At 39.2% G+C, this 19,355-nt stretch overlaps 1 protein-coding gene across 1 annotated transcript in view; it reads left to right on the top strand.

The window, feature by feature from the left end:
• The first annotated feature begins 1,320 nt into the window (after window positions 1-1,320).
• The window catches only part of NPTN (neuroplastin), a 37,140-nt gene continuing 19,105 nt past the window's right edge, over window positions 1,321-19,355 (top strand). The window contains exons 1-5 of the mRNA XM_053465026.1: window positions 1,321-1,569; window positions 10,323-10,670; window positions 17,073-17,256; window positions 18,305-18,402; window positions 18,664-18,797. Coding sequence (XP_053321001.1) covers window positions 1,470-1,569; window positions 10,323-10,670; window positions 17,073-17,256; window positions 18,305-18,402; window positions 18,664-18,797 — 864 coding nt within the window. The 5' untranslated portion in view covers window positions 1,321-1,469. The remainder of the gene's footprint in view (window positions 1,570-10,322; window positions 10,671-17,072; window positions 17,257-18,304; window positions 18,403-18,663; window positions 18,798-19,355) is intronic.

Raw genomic sequence — 19,355 nt, 5'->3', positions numbered from 1 at the left:
CCGGTGATGTCAGTGATGGTAAGCAACTCTAGCTCATTCCTAAAATACTTTTCATAGCAGAAGGCTTTTTTTTTTATAAAAAAAAAATATACTGTGTGGCCTATTCAAAGACAAGGAAAAGCCACATTATTTTATTTCTGGTAAGCTATATTACAGATAAAATATTATTCAGGCTTGCAGGAGATGTGCTCAGTTGCACACATCTTTTTCTGCATTCACACAGTAGACTAGACTCACTAACATTCAGCTGCAACACTGGCTCGGGGATAGTTCAGAGCAGGAAGAGTGCCGCTGATTTTGAAGAGAGTGTTCTTACATGTGGATTTTTTGTTGGCAAAGCTGCATGGGACACTGGATTAGACAAATGATCTGGCATGGTATGCACACTGACCATGCCCAAAGAAAAGCCCATGGTCTAGACAACTGAACTCAAGCATAACACTCAATGTTGGAGCAATAGGTAATATTTTGTTACCTACACGCTACTTTCACGGATATTGACAAATAGCGAAAACACTAAATGAAACAACCCTGAATAATGGATCTGCATTCATTAGGCATTAGAGATGAATGAGCTGGTAATGGCGGGGCTCGAATCCAGCAAGACCCTGGATTCGGCTGAGGAGCTGCTCCAGACTCGCCCACTGAATACCAGTCTGTACCAATTCAAGGATCATAATCCATAAGGAGAAGGGGGTGTTTGAGCAATTCATCCCTGACTCACATGCTTCTCCAATTTAGAAGAGCCAAGCGTTGGGTTCACCCAGCCACACATGGTGCTGCACAATAATAAGCGACAGATGGTGGCCATAAATTACCACTTGTATTTGCTGACATAACAAAAAAACAGGCTCTGTTGACACCAGCCCCCATTTACGTTTTCCAGTTATGTAATGGAGCAAACATATAAATAATTGAGTTAATACAAAATTAAAAGAAACCACATTGTTTATCAGCAGAAAATATCCACAGTGCCAACCTGCTCTAAGAAGAAGCCTTGGGGCTCCCTTAGACTTCTCCCCCCACCACGGCATGTGCCCTTAGATCTGACTGCAGTTCTAATGCAACGTATATATCTCTGTGCGCTCTATATGCCAGCTGTAAGCTGTTCCGGTGACTATAAAACGACCTCCTACGTGTAGGGGAATTACATAATAGAGTAAACGTAGCATGATGTGTAACGGCGGAAAGGGCGCGCGTATACCGCCCTCCTCCCGCATACCTCCACCGTGTGATAAGATAATACGGCAATAATAACACAATATCACTGAGCACGGGGCTCAGAGCCAGGCCGCCCTCTTCCGGCGGAGTGTCACGGGATGCTCCGCCCTCCTCTGCCCACAAGACAGGCGGCACTCGCGAGATTCTGCTTCTAGCTGCGGAAGAAGAGTGAGGGGGAGTTGCGGATACCCGACCACAGGCCCGAAAAACACTGAACCCGCTGCCTGCGCCTCCCCCTCTGAGAGCCCATGGCCCGCTACAACTATCCTTCCGTGCCCGCTTCCGTCCTTATAGGGCTGCTTCTCGGCTGCTGCGGGCTCGCACCGGCGCCGGCCGCCGCCCAGAACGGTAAGTAGTACGGAGTGCCCAGTGGAGACATGGGTTGGGGTCCGCGCTGAGGCACAAGGTGAATGCCAATGGTCGTAGCGTATAGATGAATGCGTTAAGTTGCGTTATTAAGGTAAAAGGCTATAGGGGAAATCCGAGGGCCGTATGCACTGGCAGTGTATTTATAGTCTGCTCGCTGCGGCGCCGACTAGCACAGGAGGCATATGAATTATATAGTGGGGGTGATGGTTAGTATAGAATATGGAGGCGCCCGAGATGCTGACTAATGTGCTCTATGGGTATGTATACCCCATGATGTACTGGGCGACCCCGATACTTCTCGGCGGCAGTACGTTACATTCATCCTTTACTCGGGATGAAATATCTTTTTAGAAGGTATGTATTGTGCTGAGGCTCTATAATGCGCTCACCCTGAATGTGATGTGAGCGTAAGTGCACCCGGCCTGCGGTTCACGACCTTGCAGTATGGCGACACCTCGCGCAGCTGTGCCTGCTGTTTACGTGGGCTGAAGAGAGGTAATAACCTGGGATCAGGGCTGCACATACGGGCTGTATATATGTAGCTCGGTGCTATCTGGGTAGTGTATACATGCACAGGCCTGCTGGTGAAAGCTGTATGTGTTGTGCGAGTAGATGTATAGCTTTGCACCTGCGCCCCATTAATATGCGTGTCTGATTTATGCCAGTTGAATCGTTGCTAGGGGTGCTAATGGCTAAGAAGTACTGACATGCATGTCATTGCCTCACTTTGGAGTTATTTATTTTGTGACTCGTGTTTCCATTTTCCAAATTATACCACAAGTAAATATATTTACTTATCAACAATCTTCTCTCCTTATTTACAGTTTAAGTGTTATCACAGGTGACTGAAAGGAATACAACATAACAATTTCATGAGAAAATAAAAACACTAGCAATATCAAAAGGACCAATGGAAGCTTATTAAGTGTCCATTGATCTGATCTGTCTGTGCTCCACTTTCTTGTTACAATGTATATATGTGTCTGTTTTTTCAGTGTGTCTGCCTGAATAGCTACTGTTTTTTTAGTCTGTCTTCATTGCTGTCTGTTTTTTGTAGTAACGCAGAATTCCAAGAATATTGTGTGCCTTTCTGTTCAGAGATACGTCTCTATCTGTACATGCATGATCTAGGCACACATGTAGAGCAGCATATATACGTGTAAATATGTGTGTGTCTGTATAATGTATATGCAGTTTTATAGATACCATGAACTAGTATGATGTCTTGCCTTTGCAAGACACATTTGCTTAATGGGTTTTTTGACCTGGTGAATAAGATTTTACAGTTAGTGAATGCCTAATGAAGATCAGAATCCACCTCTAAATGATACTGTAAAGGAATTATTTATTAAACAAGCTTATAACCTTAGTGATACAAATGATGTAGATTTGCATCATCATTGTGATGTCTGAGATTTGACTGGTTGAGGTGCTGGGCAGTATGATTATGAATTGATGACATTACCAGAAAGCATGATTTGCATTAAGCGTAGACTTTAAGCTTGTTTAATTTGTGTCTCAATATGAGCTGGCATACACGTAACTATATTTCTGCCTTTATGAAATAGAAATATTCCATGTGCCCCTGTTATGGTCTACACAATTAACCTCTTGAAAAGCAACGTGAAATGTATAGTTATATAAGGATACCTGGTAACAGTCCGTCATACTTTGCTAGTGGTAACCTAAAGCAGGGACGCTGAATTATTAATGTGTTTGTAAACCCGATGCAAGACAGGAATTATTTATTAAACCCACTGTTGGCTAGGAGGCAAATGTGACAAACAGGCTTCCTGAGCAGGGACATGTTAAAGAGGAAAAAAAAAAAAACTACTGTGGCCTTCAATTTGGGGTCAAGGCTATTAAAACGTGATTATTGTAGATTCAAATGCTTCTGGAAAGGCTTTGGTTACATGTTTTTCACCGAATGTAAATCTCTTGTATAAGGTATTTTGTATCTGCATAGATGTAATCACTTTGGCTGTTTATAAATGCATCATCCATGTGTACAAGATGCATGTACACAAGCAAGGAAATGCTTCGTGTGTGTAATATAATACATTTTCTAAAGTGAGTATGTAGATGCAGTTCATTAAATCCACATAAGTAGTTCAGAGAAGATAAGCATTTATTAAAATAATGGATGTCTTGGCCAATCAGACATGCCAGTATCCTGCTACAACCACACAACCTGGAAAGCTACTCGGTTGACATCCATGTTGACTGTCTAGGCACACTGTGGCATCGTTGTAAATATGTGGTTTACAGCCCATCTACTCATAGGTCTGTCAGCGATGATGTGAACCCAGCTCATTTTTCAGTTACACTGGGACTTTAAGTAGGCAACACTACTTAAAGGTGCAGTTTTCCCCACTTCTACTACTTTAGAATATAAAATGGTTGAATGGCCAAACCTTTCCAGGAATTATGAAACACGTTAATAAAAATGTTATTGGAAAATTATGCAAGTTTCAGGTTTTTCCCAGGAAAGTTAATGGTCATGTGACTCAATGACATCATGTGATTAACTCTTTAGAGGAAAGGAAAAAATGACTCATCTGCCAAGGCTTATTTTCTTAAAATGCTGTTAATGTTTCGTAAAGTGAAGCAGTACCTTTAATAGTAAGCTAGCCCTTTGTGCCATCTGTTTGCATTGTAAAATAGGCCTTGATAGAATTAAGGAGAATTTTGTGAAATAATTCTCCTCTTCAAATCATCTATCCATCAGGAGCTGGCCTGATTTTTATTTTAACATTTCCAATATATATCTACCACTACTACAGTTATTTTTTTTTTCTTTTTGGTATTTTCCCATGATTCTAAATAATCATGGAGCCCTGTATGCTGATCACTTTGTGATTAGCACTGACTGGTCAGGAAGAGAAGAAGGGAGAAGAAACTTACACTTCCCTGTGAACATTGGAAAAACAAAAATATAAAATATATATATATATCTAATATACACACACAAAATCACTACCCTCAAACCTCTTAAGCCAATAGTATTAAAAATATTTAATATGGACTAATATGCATAATATAAGCATGGATGTGGCGCTCTGTAACATTAAAAAAAATGTATGTCGGGTATGACTGTTAATTGGGTCATTGTTCAACTGTGGTACTTACAGTATAGAAGATAAATTAAGCAAGGTTGTAAAAAAAAACAAAAAAACTTATCACTAATATTTGTGTATGTATTTCTATGATTTTAAAAGGAGGCCCTACTTTTCCTGTACAAAATGTATAATTTGTGCAGGTTTATCAAATATGGAAAACGTGGAATCATGGTTTAACAAACAATAAAAAATGTGTTGTCCTCTTTGGTTATGAAAGCACATGGGCCTGAATGGGTTAAGCACATTGCGTTTGTCTATAGTTGTGACTTAGATATAGATCAGATCAAATTTTAACATTTCATGCAGAAAACCAGGCAATTCTAAAGGGTTAATTTACTTTTTTCTTGCCGTATTTGTTTGGCATCTTTTACTAAAGATTAGCAGCTAACAGTTTAGCTTCATACAATCCATGAAAAAGGCAATCTAATCCATCTGCCACCTACAAGGGGCAGTAAATTTAAAGTGGGGAGGAATATTTTAATTGGAATGAGTAATTATGCAGATCTGAATAGAAAGGTAAGTATGGATGTTATATATGGATGGTATACATATGTAACCTGTTTTTTCCTCTTACATACTAATTTTAACCTGTAAAAAACATGTTTTGTTTACTGAAGTAAGTTCTTGTATCTAGCCATAACAGATAAATATAAACCTCAAAACAACTGAATATTTACCTAATGTGAATTAAAAAAAAGATGCCATTTTTAAAATTATTTTCTCATTTGTGCGGTTTCCCATTAATGCTGCCTGTGACCTTCAACATATTTTAAATGTATAATATGCTATAGTTTACCCAATGCTGATTTATTTCTAGCAATTCAGTTATGTCCATACATCACTGCTGCCTTACTTGCAACTGCCCCCCCCCATTTTGCACATACTATAATCTAAGATCCCAGTGCAGTGGAGAGGTGACCCTGACCTGCAATCAGATAGAACGGCTCAAACAGGAAGGAGCTTGGGTATTGTATTATATTGGGTAACAGAAAAGCTGAATCGTCATGCTAGATTTTTTTTAAGGTCTCCCTAGGTTATCATTATTTATGAAAAGATCATTACTGCAGGAGGCCCTAGCTTGAACTTTTGCTATTGGGGTAATTTAAATACCAGCCTTTTTGTTCTCGGCAGCTTAATGCATAATAGATTTTCCGTATTACTCTTGATGCTATACTGGAAGCATTACCATACATGGTAGGTGCTGGCTATAATATTCCTATAACATGTTCCTCATTCTTCTTATATTATGATTTAAGGCTTGTGGAGCCAGAGTGCATTGGATGACCAACATTCCTTATTATCCAAAAAAGAGACCCTATTAAAAAAGAAAACTAAATTGGGCACATCCTTGGCAGGCATATAGCCATGCTTGATCTGTTCGATTTTTTTTTTTAAGTCGTGAAGCTTCTCTTCCTAGAAAAACACAGAAATTCCTGGTTGATCAGTCCTTGCCTGACATTTTGTCAGCTTTGCCTAAACATAGTTTGGTCCTCTTAAAGTGCACCTTTGAGTAGATTAGAATAGAATAAAATGTAATGTGTCCCAAATATAAACAGTATTGAGCCCACTGGATTTACTAGCTTTTCAAGCTTCCAATTATTAGTTTGAAATCATAAATGCTAAGGGACAAAGTACATCCACATCTCTGGAATAGGTGGTCTAACTTGCCTGCTTGTGTGGTGTCTCATAACTAAGACAATAGAATCCCCCTTTAATGTAATCGCCTATTTCACTGCCTGGTTACTTTAGTGGCAGTAGCTGTTGTGAAGTTGTTCAAACTTGACAACAGCTACTGCCACTAAAGTAACCAGGCAGTGAAATGGGTGTTTACATTAAAGGGGAATACTATTGTCTCCACTGTGAGTAAAGTGATGTCAAGCTAAAATGGAGGGTTGGGGGCAATCAAGTGACTCTACAGAATACTTTCCCTTCAAACATTCCACAAGGTATGTGAAATTGGGGGATATATGAAGAATAAATGAACAGCCTTGTCAAAAACTCCTGACATAATTAAGTGTCGCAGGTGTCAAGCAACTACACTGAAAGAACTAAAATTAAAGTTTAATAAGCTTAAAATCTATAAAGCTAACTGTTCCCCTTTTAGGCTAATAAAACGGATCCCCTCTTTCATGAAATTAACCAAAGTAAACTGGGGGTTGGCTTAGTTGATGGATTCTCTAATATCTTTTTATTTCTATACCACCAACAATTTATACAGTCCATAAGGGTATTATATAGGTAGAATTGACCAACCAATTCATTAGGTAAAGAAGACCTGCTCACAAACTTACAACCTGAATGATGGTGATATAATTAATGCATAGATAAAATTCAAAGGGACAGCTTAGTGACCCAGACACTCCAACTATAGAAGAGTCCCTATTAAAGTACTTAGTGACAATTAACATGCCATGCGCGTTACAGAAATTTATCCTGTTGACCGTTGATCTGCTTTCTTCAGTCAAGTAGTGTTGCTGTCATGCCTTGATATCATGAGCATGGGTGTCTGAACAGACACATGCATGCAACGTTTGCGTAGCCAGCACTAGAGCTGACTGGAAGAGAATGTATCCGTAAGAGCTTATGGTGTTGCACAATAGTGCTAGAAGGCCACTGTTCAACTGCACATTATGTGAACCCTAATAGTTGTCATATGTGGAACGCTGGTAATTATCACTATGTACAGGGGACCTTTGAACAGTTGGGCTCGTTTGGCTAAAGATAAAGATCCTGCAGTATAAAAACGTTGTCTATGTTACTGGCAGAATGATCACTACATTTCATATGAAGATAGCAAGTGGTGTTACTGGTCTTTTAAAGGGTTGGTGCTGAGCAGGGGAAATAACAGGAAATGTATTGGATTTACAGATTATTCCAGATAAGCACAAATTCTATAAGCATCCCCACAGCCTCCCACCCTGTTGTCTGTCAAGGACAGACAAGGTGTCCGATAAGTCGGCTGCTCATTTGGCCTGATTCTGAGGTTGGAAGGTGAAACACAATGTATTATCCATACTCAAGCTGCCTGCCAGGAATCCTCGATCTTTTATTAACTTTTTGTGAGCTTAGAAAGAAAAGGCTTTGACTCTGATCTGTGGTAAGAGAATCCAATCACTTAAGCCTTTGACCCTGACTAACATTTTGCTGTGTTACTGCTAGGAAGCCCACACATGGCAAATGTATCTTTCTTCTGACTATATAAAAGGATCAGACTCCCAGCAATGACATTTTGGATGTCCCAGTGAAAGCCTTTCACATTACCCTGTTTTAAGATGTACAAAATGTAGTGAAATACCCTCAAATGTATAGTGTAAATGATGTGTTTACTGTTGTAAAACATGAGAGAAAAATATTGGTTTGGGGTCCATTGGGCTTGATCAGTTCTATTTAGACTTTCATCCGTCCTCCTTGCTCTAAGGGCATTGGCACAATTTGCCATATTACTTCATTCACTGTCCTTAGTGTGTCCTTTCCAAAGTCTCACCATCACTACACAGCCCTAATGTAATTTTCTGTGCAGACGGATGAAGTGCTTGGTCTCTCGCACAGAGAATGTTTGGTTGAGACAAATTTCTCACCAAAATCGGGAATGTTGAGGGTGAGCCAGCCCTGTCGGAGACCTGCAGAGCGCGCACTAGCTCTTCCTTGTTGCACTCTGTTAGACTAGTTAGAACTACACAGCTGGCATTCAGGGTTGCCTGGCCAATGAAGCCATGTGTGGAGATTTGCTAATTTCCATAGTCACAAGAACGATTAACCCATCTATTAATGGAAATAATAGAAATACAGTAAAAAAAAACGTACCTCTAACCTATTCTCTACACTGAGAAACTCCGTGTCATTTGTGACTTGGCCCAAGACCGTTTTGTGCTTTAAGCTAGGAAACGAATTGGGCTGTGCTTGCCACAGTAGTGTAGTGGTTAATAGACGTTTGTGGTTTAAATTTTTTTTTTTTCTTTTCCTCCCTATAGCGTATGTATTCTTTGCTTTATTCCAACTATTTTGAAGCTGAAAAACACTTTGTGCTGTTTGGTTTAATTTCTTGTTGAGCAAATTTAAAAGGCACATATCATTAGAATTGGTTTACTAGAGAAAAAACTAAGCCATTTTAAAATTAGGCCACTCTGATCCATATGCGAGACAGTTGCTATAGCAACATGAGGTTTTTGACAAGCTAATCATCTTTACTGCAGCCCACAGAACTTTGCTAAAAATACCCTTGCAGTAGAAAGTAAACAGGTAGGGAAGGAGCAAAACCCAAAGTAACTGAAATGTATGTAAAACGTTCTCCCTGAGAATTACGAAATACGGTAATTGGCCATTTTCCAAATAATTTTAAATGCTACATGGCAGAAAGATTGTGAGCACAAGAGTTAAATGGATCATAGATTTGTTGACAGTGGCTGAAAAGACGCACCCAGTGTGAAATCAGTCTGTTCCATGTATGTATTCTAAACGGTAGCTTGCTTGATGCTGTATTGTGGCGTTTTAGTATAATTGCTGTTTTTGTTTGATTCGTTGGGTGGTGAGTGCTTTATTTAATAAGTGTCCTACGGGATCACTCTCAATCTGCCACCCGCTCATTAACAGATTACAGCTCGGCAATCAAGGCGTCAATAAGACTGTGTGTGCATGCGCGTCCAAGCCAGGGGAGGGTTGTTGGCAACTGCGGGAGATGCTGCAATGCAGGTTGGAGGAATAGTGTAATTGTGCATAAAAAGTGGCTATAATATCTAGGCACCTCAATATATTTGTTTCCTGGACTATCAGTGAATTATATAAACACCACATTTCCCTCCAAACTCCTTAACATGGATAGAAAGCTCTATGAAAGACCTGCTAGCTATGTGTTTCTTGTCATACACAGGGTTTTGGTATGTGTTTCTGTGCATACATGTTGTTTAATATGCTTGTTTAACGTACTTGTATATGGTTTCAAAATTTTCCATGTTATTTCAAAGCTTGATTTTTTTTTTTTTTTTTTTTTTTTTTTTTTTTTTTTTTTGGTCCATTTCTGGTTTGTTAGGAATTAGGAGTTATTACCTCTGCAACAATGATTTCATTATGGCATATAATTTTGGATAATAGAACCCATGCATGTAAAGGTATGAGGCTATTTCATATGCAGTATTCATCAAACAGAATGCACCAGTACAGTACAAGTCACCTTCTCAAGGTCGTCGGCTCCTACTCTTTCCTAAGGAATGGGCCACGCATCCTTATGATTGTCACTTTAGAAATCAATCTTTTTAATAATAACCTCAATGGAAGGAATGCACGACTATAGTCTGTATCCAATGACCTTTCTATTCCATAAATTGCATATGTATTGCTGTGCACGTAGGCTGTACGTTGGAGATTTAATTGCAGATATAGATATTCTGGAATTGAATTAGTGAGTGAAATGGAACATGTATGTGTGTATGAATGCAAGCTTTTGAACAAATTTGTTTAATATTTAACATTAATTAAACAAGGGCAATATTGTCTTTTCTTCTATTTTAACCCTTTCTGTTATATGCATTCTTATTCGCTGTTCTCTTTCTTCTACGCATTTTCTTTTCCCCCCTCTTCACTGGCTCACTGCCTCACCGCTGCCCCCACAAATCATAGCTGGGTTTGTGAAGTCGCCCATGTCAGAGACAAAACTAACAGGGGATGCATTTGAGCTGTACTGTGACGTGGTCGGGATCCCCACCCCAGAGATCCAGTGGTGGTATGCTGAAGTCAACCGGGCTGAGTCTTTCAAACAGCTGTGGGATGGTGCACGGAAGCGCCGCGTCACCATAAACACAGCATACGGCACAAATGGGGTGAGTGTGCTGCGAATAACTCGTCTCACCCTGGAGGATTCTGGGACCTACGAGTGCCGGGCAAGCAACGACCCCCGGCGGAACGACCTGAGGCAAAACCCATCCATAACTTGGATCCGGGCACAGGCCACCATAAGCGTCCTGCAGAGTGAGTTCACCCTCCTCCCATATCGTAGTGGGATTGTAGTAACTAGATGAGCTCTAGTGAACCTGTGTGTGCCCCACTTCCCTCACCAACCCACCTCCTGAGATCCTTGGTAAACCATCATGTTGTCTCGTCACTTTGACCCTCCGGTTCTTCCTCCATGAGTAGACCTTAGAAGCTCCCAGTGGTTTTTTTTTTCCCTTTTTCTACTTCTTACCCTAGGAATTGCAAAAGAAGAAGGTCTTGGCGTTCTAACACACAAGCTCCCCATATTTGTGTGTGTGCGTGTGTTTTGTTTTTTTCCCCAGGTTTCCTACTAGCCAGGTTTATTTTCAAATGTGTGTATTCTGTCTTTTTTTACTACATTGTTTAAGTATATTTTTGTTTATTGGCTTTCACCTTATGGATCTGACACATTTTTGTTCCATCTTGCAATGCCGTTCTGATTTCCCACACGGCAATAAAAGCATTAAATTCCTCTGTCTCATGTTTGTTGTGAGCAGTGTCTTCACAGCAGTCAGACATCTTTGTCTTGTTGTTTTTAGAGAATGGCTTTGCTTTTCCTGTATTAATTTCAGCTTGTTTTTCATCAGCAGTGATCGTTTTGTGTGTTTGTAGGTCTCTGGAATTTTTTCCCCATTATCTGACAAGATCAATTAGTGATTTTTCTTCTTTTCTATTTGCATACGGATATTGCTACTTTTCCGGTAGTAATAGTTTGGGAACAGTGTCACTGTTTTTTTGTTGTTTTTTGAGCTTTAAATCACCATGTCAATATCTCATTAAGTGATCTAGTGAGATGTATAGACTAATGTAGAAGAATGGCCTTCTTATTAAGTAAGATTTTATAATAGGTTGGCAAATATTTTGCCAAACAAGTTTAAGCTGGTTGGTTGTCACTGATTTATCAACTGTGTTTGTGGGGAAAATGAAGATATGATTTGTTTTTACTTCACAAATCCCCCTGGTGTGTAAAGTGATTGGAGTCTCATCTTCTCATTCCCCTCCCCTCTTTTATAAATGCGACAGATTGTGCCCCCTCCTCCTCTTGTGCGCAGCAGAAAGGTGAAAGCTGAACTCTGAGTAGATTGCGCTGCAGGAGCGAGTGGCCAGAATATTAAGCAGCCTGTTCCATGTTTAGGCAGCGGGGGATCATGCAGAACGGTCTTTGTCGGACACCTGCTAGCATTTGTGCTCAGCTAAGGATGAGATTCTGGTTGAGCCTGAAGCCACATCATGCATCCTGCTAGCTACAGTTTGTGTAGACAAACCAAAACTGTTCAGTATTCCCTTGTAAGGCATTTTTAGTTTGTTCTCTGTCATCATTCTACATTTGGTGCATTACCAACTCACACAGAAAAATGCCAAACACAATGATTGCCTTGGGCATATTTTTTCCTTGCCTGTGTCCGAAGAGACTTTCCCTTTGAAGTGAATAAAGATTATGCCAACAGAAGATAATAAAGGACTCTTAAGATATTCAACAATGCTAGTGCTTTGGTACAAAGAAAGCATTAATGCATTCACGTATTTAAGTGTGCGTTAACAGAGGTTTGTTCATTGAAGACTTTTTTTTTTTTTTTTTTTTTAATGATAAAATACCTGAAGATGCAAAGTGGAAGAACCATAGAGATGTCGATGCATTCTTTACTGATGTCAATGTATAGTTTGAAAGCCAGGCCTCTAATTTTAATCCGGTGCAAAAATGATTTTGGTGCCCTTTGTTTCCTCATTGGTACAAGCTTCAGCCCCTAATTCTTTGCATCAATTGCAGAGAATAAATTCCAGCTCTTCACTATCCTCCTAAACCTTGCCAAGAATGTTTGGTTTGCCCAGATGGTGGCAGCAGTGATATTTCCTGTGCCATTCAAAATGATCACTTCCCGTTACACACATACGTTGGAGTAGGTGGTTTTGAAGATGTTTGTCAGAACAGAGACATTTTCCTGCAGATGACTGATGGCCGCCTCCAATGTATTTGCTTGACAATTTGGATGATGGAAGAACATGACTACGTAGAGGAAAGAGGTAGAAGAATTGGATGCTCTTTCGCAAATCATATCTGCTTCAATTAGTGGTTAAACCAACCAGAGCAAATTTATTGGCGCACACATACTCCTCACTCTGATTTGTTTAGAATCAGAAATGGCGCCTTACCGTCTTCTGCCAGATCAGTAGAATGCAGAACTTATTTGGCCGATATATCCTTGGCAATGGCCCTCGGGGCAAGTAGGGATTGCCCTCCATGCAGTTGAAGACTTGTGTCATGACCAATGATATTTAGTAAAAAGGCAGTAGTGTGAGCCAGTACCTGTCTGACCAATGCTCTAAAATATTGTCCTTGTCCTGTGTTTTCCCATTGTCTTGTAGTTTTGTAGTGTTGCTGTGTTATGCAGTGTCTGTCTTATGTAGCTGGATGCATAGTTGTCTAGATATCTGAGCATTCCATTAATTGATGTTCATTGTAATCCACATTTTGTCATTGGACCAAAGCATGGAATTCTGCAAAAATTAACTAAAGTTTGGTATTATTGCACTTATTTCTTAACAATCGCTCCCATATACTGTGTTTTAAAACAAATGATGTACCTTTTTCCTCCTTGTCATTCCTTCACCATGTGTAACTTTCCTCATCCTGTCTTGTTGGCAGTATATTACCTCCTTAGCCTTTTTATTCTGCAGCTCTAATTTCTGTTTTCTCTGCTTTTAAGAGTTATTTTCTGTTGTCCCTTCCCCAGGTATGACTTGTTTGTCCCACCTCATTGACAATGTATCCTCACTGTTACACCTTAACCCGTTTTTTATTCTGTTTTCTCTAATTTCTATTTCTCTCTTTTTCTGCTCTTCACTACAGTCACTTATGCTGCCTTCCTGTGTAACAAGAACACCACACCACTTTGGGACATACCTTTTAATAGTAGCAATAATACTTGTAGTTCTTTTTACAGCTCTGTGCTATCACCAAAGCATTCATTTTATGTTCCCTGCACTGTTGGCTATGGGTTGTAGCTAGACCATACAAATCCCTCAGATAGCACAACTTAAAGAAGTGAAATCCTCCTTGTTATACAATGAACCTATTTCAACTTAGTGAATAAGTCATTACAGCTAAATATTGTAAGGTTTGATCTAATGTTTATCATCTGTACAATGCTGCTGTTTTTGATCTGAAATTTCTTGCCATTAAAAACTACTTCCAGCGAAATCCATATATGTTCCTGTGACTGATTGACAGCTTAAGCAGCCAATCAGTGACTGGAAAGTGCTCACATTGCTGTATACGATTTCTGTATGATGTCATGTCCGCTACGTCGCATATACCGGACATGTGTATCATTATCCCAGCAAGTGTATATACGTGTCTAAAGGTGTAGTAACCTGGATCCATCATTATATATTAACAATGTCTGTCAAAATGTAATTTTGTAAAATCACAGAAATAGAGCATACTCTAACAAATCCCACAAAGCAAATATACAATTATTCATGCCATAACAATTCATTATACCTCTGATTGTCCACAATCATATTCCATAGTATTCACATGATATGAAGATACAAAATCCTATCAGTTCATTGAGGGAGATCTCCATTTCATACAGGTTCATCTACATGATTAGATTATATAAATTTAAACATAAAAATACAGCCCTCTTCACATCCAGGACTAAGAAGATAAAGAATAAATACTATACCATGCTCAAATTTATATCTCCCACTTAGTCCATTATATAAAACCAATAACAATAAGAAGCAAGATGCTGGGTTGTATAGCAAGAGTATTAGCAGGAAGAGGGAGGTGGTTTTGTCACTTTACAGAGCTCTGATCAGATCCCATCTAGTGTATTATCTAAAGTTCTGGAGATATCTTCAGAAGGAAATTGACACATAGTAGAGGGCGATCTGAGGAAAGCTACAAATATGGTAAGTGATTTGCAGCATATAAAAATATCAGGAAAGACTAAGGGGTCTCAATGTGTAAAGCTTGGAGGAAAGAGGGGAGATGTGATAAACATTTAAGAACGTAAAGGGATTTAGCAAAGTACATGAGGAAATTTAATTTAAAAGGGTAAAAACTAGAGGGTCAGATGTGATATAAGAAAGTTTTACTTTACTGAGAGGCTGGGAGATAAATGGAACAGCCACCTTCAGAAGTGGTAGAGACTAATCCATCAAGGGAATTTAAACCAGGGCTTGACAAATTTGTTGTGAATCTAGGAGCCAGGATTTTTTTTTAAAGTGTCAAGTGTCAACCCCCTTCCCTGAAGCAGCAATCGTGGTTTCAGCCTACAGAATCACTCCTTGGGAGTGATCATAGGCTCGGGGGGTGGGCTCAGAGTGGCTGTGCTGGTCTGCACAGCAGCAGCGCCCCCGCGATCACCACGATTGTGGCGACGTGGGGGCATTTTTTGGGGGATGTAGCAGGCTGACAAACACCTAGGGCCAGGACAAAATTCTCAGCTATGGCGACCTGGTGCCTGTGATTTGTCGAGCCCTGATTTAAACATATGTTATCAAAGAGTCTTTCCATCAGGAAACATCAGCATACTCTAGGTTTCTATAATAAATGATATCCAAGGCAAATCTCCATTACCATATTTATACAAATCTATTCAAAGAAAGTGAAATTATTTTCAGATCTATATAAATCCAGTATTCCTCCAAACTCTGGACATGTTAAATATACATCACATGCTATATATAGTTTATACCATGCAACTCTAGTTCGTTTCTTGCTGTATAATATTAATACACACACACACACACACACACGTAGCACGTTTCTAGTAGGGTTAATATATATATAAACTATAAAAATATTTCATAAGGTGAAAGTAAGTGTCAAATATAGCTTTGAATTTCATTTGGGCAGTTCATGCACATGTGTGGTAATTTCAAAGGAAACACTTTCCTGAAACTAATTGCCTGCTTCAAGCAGCCAGTGAGTGGAAAGAATCTTTAGACCACAGATAGAAGCAGCTGCAGTTTGTACCTTGGGTATTTTTTTTATCTGAATACATATTAAATACTCAGTACCATGTGTTTTTCTTTAGTAGGACTGTCAGGGACTGTAAACTGTCCCGTTTAATAAAGAAAATCTCTGGGCTTCTTTATAAGGTAACTTGTGTAAATTTGTAGGCAATGTTCTGCTTAGTGAATAAACTCCTGCAGTGATTACACAATTTTAAGAGAGTATAACATTTGAATGCCCTACAGTAAAGTGAACATTTCTCACAAAAGAATAGAGACCCTACATGCCTTTTGATGCCACAGAAATAAGTAAGGGTTGGAGAAGGGGAAAAAAAAATCTGTATGTGAGTATACTATACACCAGTACAGGTACATATCCATACATTGCTGTTGTAACATGGTTGTGTCTATATGTATATATGTTATGTTTTTAATTTCTTAACCAAAAAAAACTTTTGCAAATTAACAATAATATGTAGTGGACTTGAAATATAGAGGGGTTTGAGATGAAGTTGTTCATCTCCCTCCCATACAAAACCTGATGGCATCATGTAAAAAAAAATACTGAAAGGAAACTACTGCAGTAACATGTCATATTTTTTTTTTATTATTATTCATACAACTGCTGCAAGTATAAATACTACTACCTAAGCAGTAAGAAACGACATGTAGTAATTTGGGGCTCTTATTATACAGTAGGTGTATACATTTTAACTGTTTTTGTGTCTGACCGCTGTATAGCTAGTGTGCTAAATTTCATAGATGAGGAACAGGACTAATTTAACATGTTGAATGTCCTGTGTAATTCCCCTAAATGTACAGACATTACCGCAACAATTATGTCATTACTCAGATCATCTGATAAAGTTGACTTGTGAGGTAATTTATATGGAATCTGTCAAGTTACAGGGAAGGTGAGGGCTTTTCATGCATGCTTACTAGAGTCCGAAAAGGCCACTCGAAGCATTTTTCTGCAAGACATATTAGCTGGGGTGTTGGGAGGGGGGCAAATTCATATGGGGTATTCTGCAGAATTACCCTAATGAATTTGCAAAAGTGCCACCACGTGAATTTAAAGGGACCACACAGCTATCATATGCATTAAAGTGCGTGTGATGGCTGAAGTGTCCCTTTTAAATATGTCAAATTCTCTACAAATGTATTTTAGGAACATGATGTAAGTTGGTTTGTTGTGACATGATTCCACACAGTTATGTTTTGTATTTTGACTATTCCCATGATTTGTGTATCATTGTCATGTGTATCATTGACATATAATCATGAGTAATTGTCAATTTAATGAGTCATATATTTTCCTGTTCTACGTTCTGATCGCTACCCAATGTACATGTCAAACTACTGCTTGATATTAAAGTGGTGGTTAGAGCAAAGTAAGTGTGGACTTTTTACCAATGTACACTTTTGTGCTTACAGAGCCAAAAATCAATGCCAGTGAAGAGGTTACTATAAGGAAAGATGGTGGCCCTATTTTGTTACAATGCAACCTCACACTGACTGGCAGCATGGTTGCACCAGAGAGCAGTCACTGGACTAAGAATGGAGTAGAAATTCCCGACAGCCGGAAGAATGCCTTAAATGATTACTACATGGAGTTGAGGTATGTGAGAAATATGCTAACGGACAAAGTCTAAACCTTCCATCAGATCCGTTGGTGCCCAGTGTGGAAGGTATATAATAGCAGCCTTCCTTTTAACGTTGACAAAAAAAAAACAGAATTTCATAACCATCTAGTGTGCCTAAAATCACAAATCTAGTTTTGTCCTTTGTCTTGTCTTGTCTCTAGGACACCTGTATGCCTGCCCCATGAATGGTTAAATTCCTTTTACTATATTAATCTCTATTACTTATGCTGGAAGACCTTCCAATTATCTTATTGTTACTTTGCTTGCCTACCTTTTATTTTTTATTAATTTCTCAGAAATTACTCCCAAATCCTTTCCCTTCTTTGTTTTTGGCAGCACATACTATGTCTTTGCATTAGGATTCTCCCAAAGGAGGACTCACTGTAGGGCTATCTATTGTTAGATTGCTCATTGTCAGATTGGCTTGGCTTCTCATCCTTACCTGCCTCTGCTTTTAAAAGTAACCCATCCTATGTTGTAATGTGGAATGTAGCCCACCAAAAGCTCAAACAGTCATTCCAACAGAACAAATCATGTCATTACACTTAATTTATAGTACTCTGTACATTCTCTAGCACCATGTACACTCACTGGCCACTGTATAGGTACACCTGTTCAATTGCTTGTTAACACAAATAGCTAATCAACCAATCACATGACAGCAACGCAATGCATTTAGGCATGTAGATGTGGGCAAGGCAACTTGCTGAAGAATGGGGAACTAAATCACTTTGAACGTGGCATGGTTGTTGGTGCCAGACAAGCTGGTCTGAGTATTTCAGAAACTGCTGATCTACTGGGATTTTCACGCACAACCATCTCTAGGGTTTACAGGGAATGCTCCAAAAAAGAGAAAATATCCAGTGAGTGCCAGTTGTGTAGACTTCATATATGTGTGTGTGTGTGTATATGTATACGTGATATATATGTATATATATAATATGTATGTATGTGTCCTTTTTTTTGTTGTTGTTAAAGCTTCAGTCAAGGCATGTCTTGTTTTTTCCTATTGTGGTTTTATAGGATTGGAAAGCCAAAGGCTGAGGATTCTGGGGAATACCTATGTGTCTTTACCTTCCCCAACAGCTCTCCTCCTGCCAATGCTACAATTGAAGTTAAAGGTGAGTAGTATAAGTGTAAAATGTTTCCACATTTATGCAGCACTTTTATTTTGTTTTATGCACACAATTCCATAGGAATTAAGAAGCTACATGAGTGGGCCTATTGCACAACTTTCAGAATTGGCAGCAATGGCAAGCAAAAGGGGTTAATTTCTTTGTACATGTGTCAGACCAAAAGTTTAGCATGTTTATGGTAAATGGATGAAAAATACATATTTTTAGTAAAATGTGCTTAACTTTATTTTATTATAATACCAACAGCGGCCCCTGAAATTACCGGCCACAAAAAAAGTGAAAACAAGAACGAGGGACAGGAAGCAACATTGCACTGCAAATGTGTAGGATATCCTCACCCGGAGTGGTCCTGGTATAAAAAGGATGACTCACAAATTGTGGTAAGGAGTCTGCAATGACTGGTACATTTTTGCAAGGCTTCTTGTATTAAAATCTTACTATTATACATTCTATGTAGTTCCTCAACCAATTCCTGCTTTACTGCAAACTGTTATGTTTGGAAATAACCTATTGTATATGACTTAGATGGAAGATTCTAGTGGATTTACCAAGTGTAACTAGAAACCATGGGGCCCCGGTGTGAAAATTGCCCCAGGTTCCCTCATCATCACCAAGCATGTGCCACCTTTGACTCCAAGCGACTTATCAGTGCCATCATTGTCCCCAAATAGCTTGTGAGTTGCCACCTTTGTCCCTTGAAAGGGGCACACAAGTAAACACACTTACACAAATGTACACATGCTAACACTCATTCTAACACTCGGACACCACTTATATATACACATTCATGCTCACACACACATCTATCCTAACACATGAACACTTACACATTCATCCTGGTGCATACAAACTCTCATACACATTCATGCTCACACAAACCTGTACACGCCCACATACATACCCTCTCCCTAGTCTGTTCCACTTGTCTACCACCTCAG

The sequence above is a fragment of the Spea bombifrons genome, chromosome 4, assembly GCF_027358695.1.
Source record: "Spea bombifrons isolate aSpeBom1 chromosome 4, aSpeBom1.2.pri, whole genome shotgun sequence".
Taxonomy (NCBI): domain Eukaryota; kingdom Metazoa; phylum Chordata; class Amphibia; order Anura; family Pelobatidae; genus Spea; species Spea bombifrons.
Note: the sequence above shows the minus strand (reverse complement) of the source record. Positions and strands in the feature narration are given on the sequence as shown.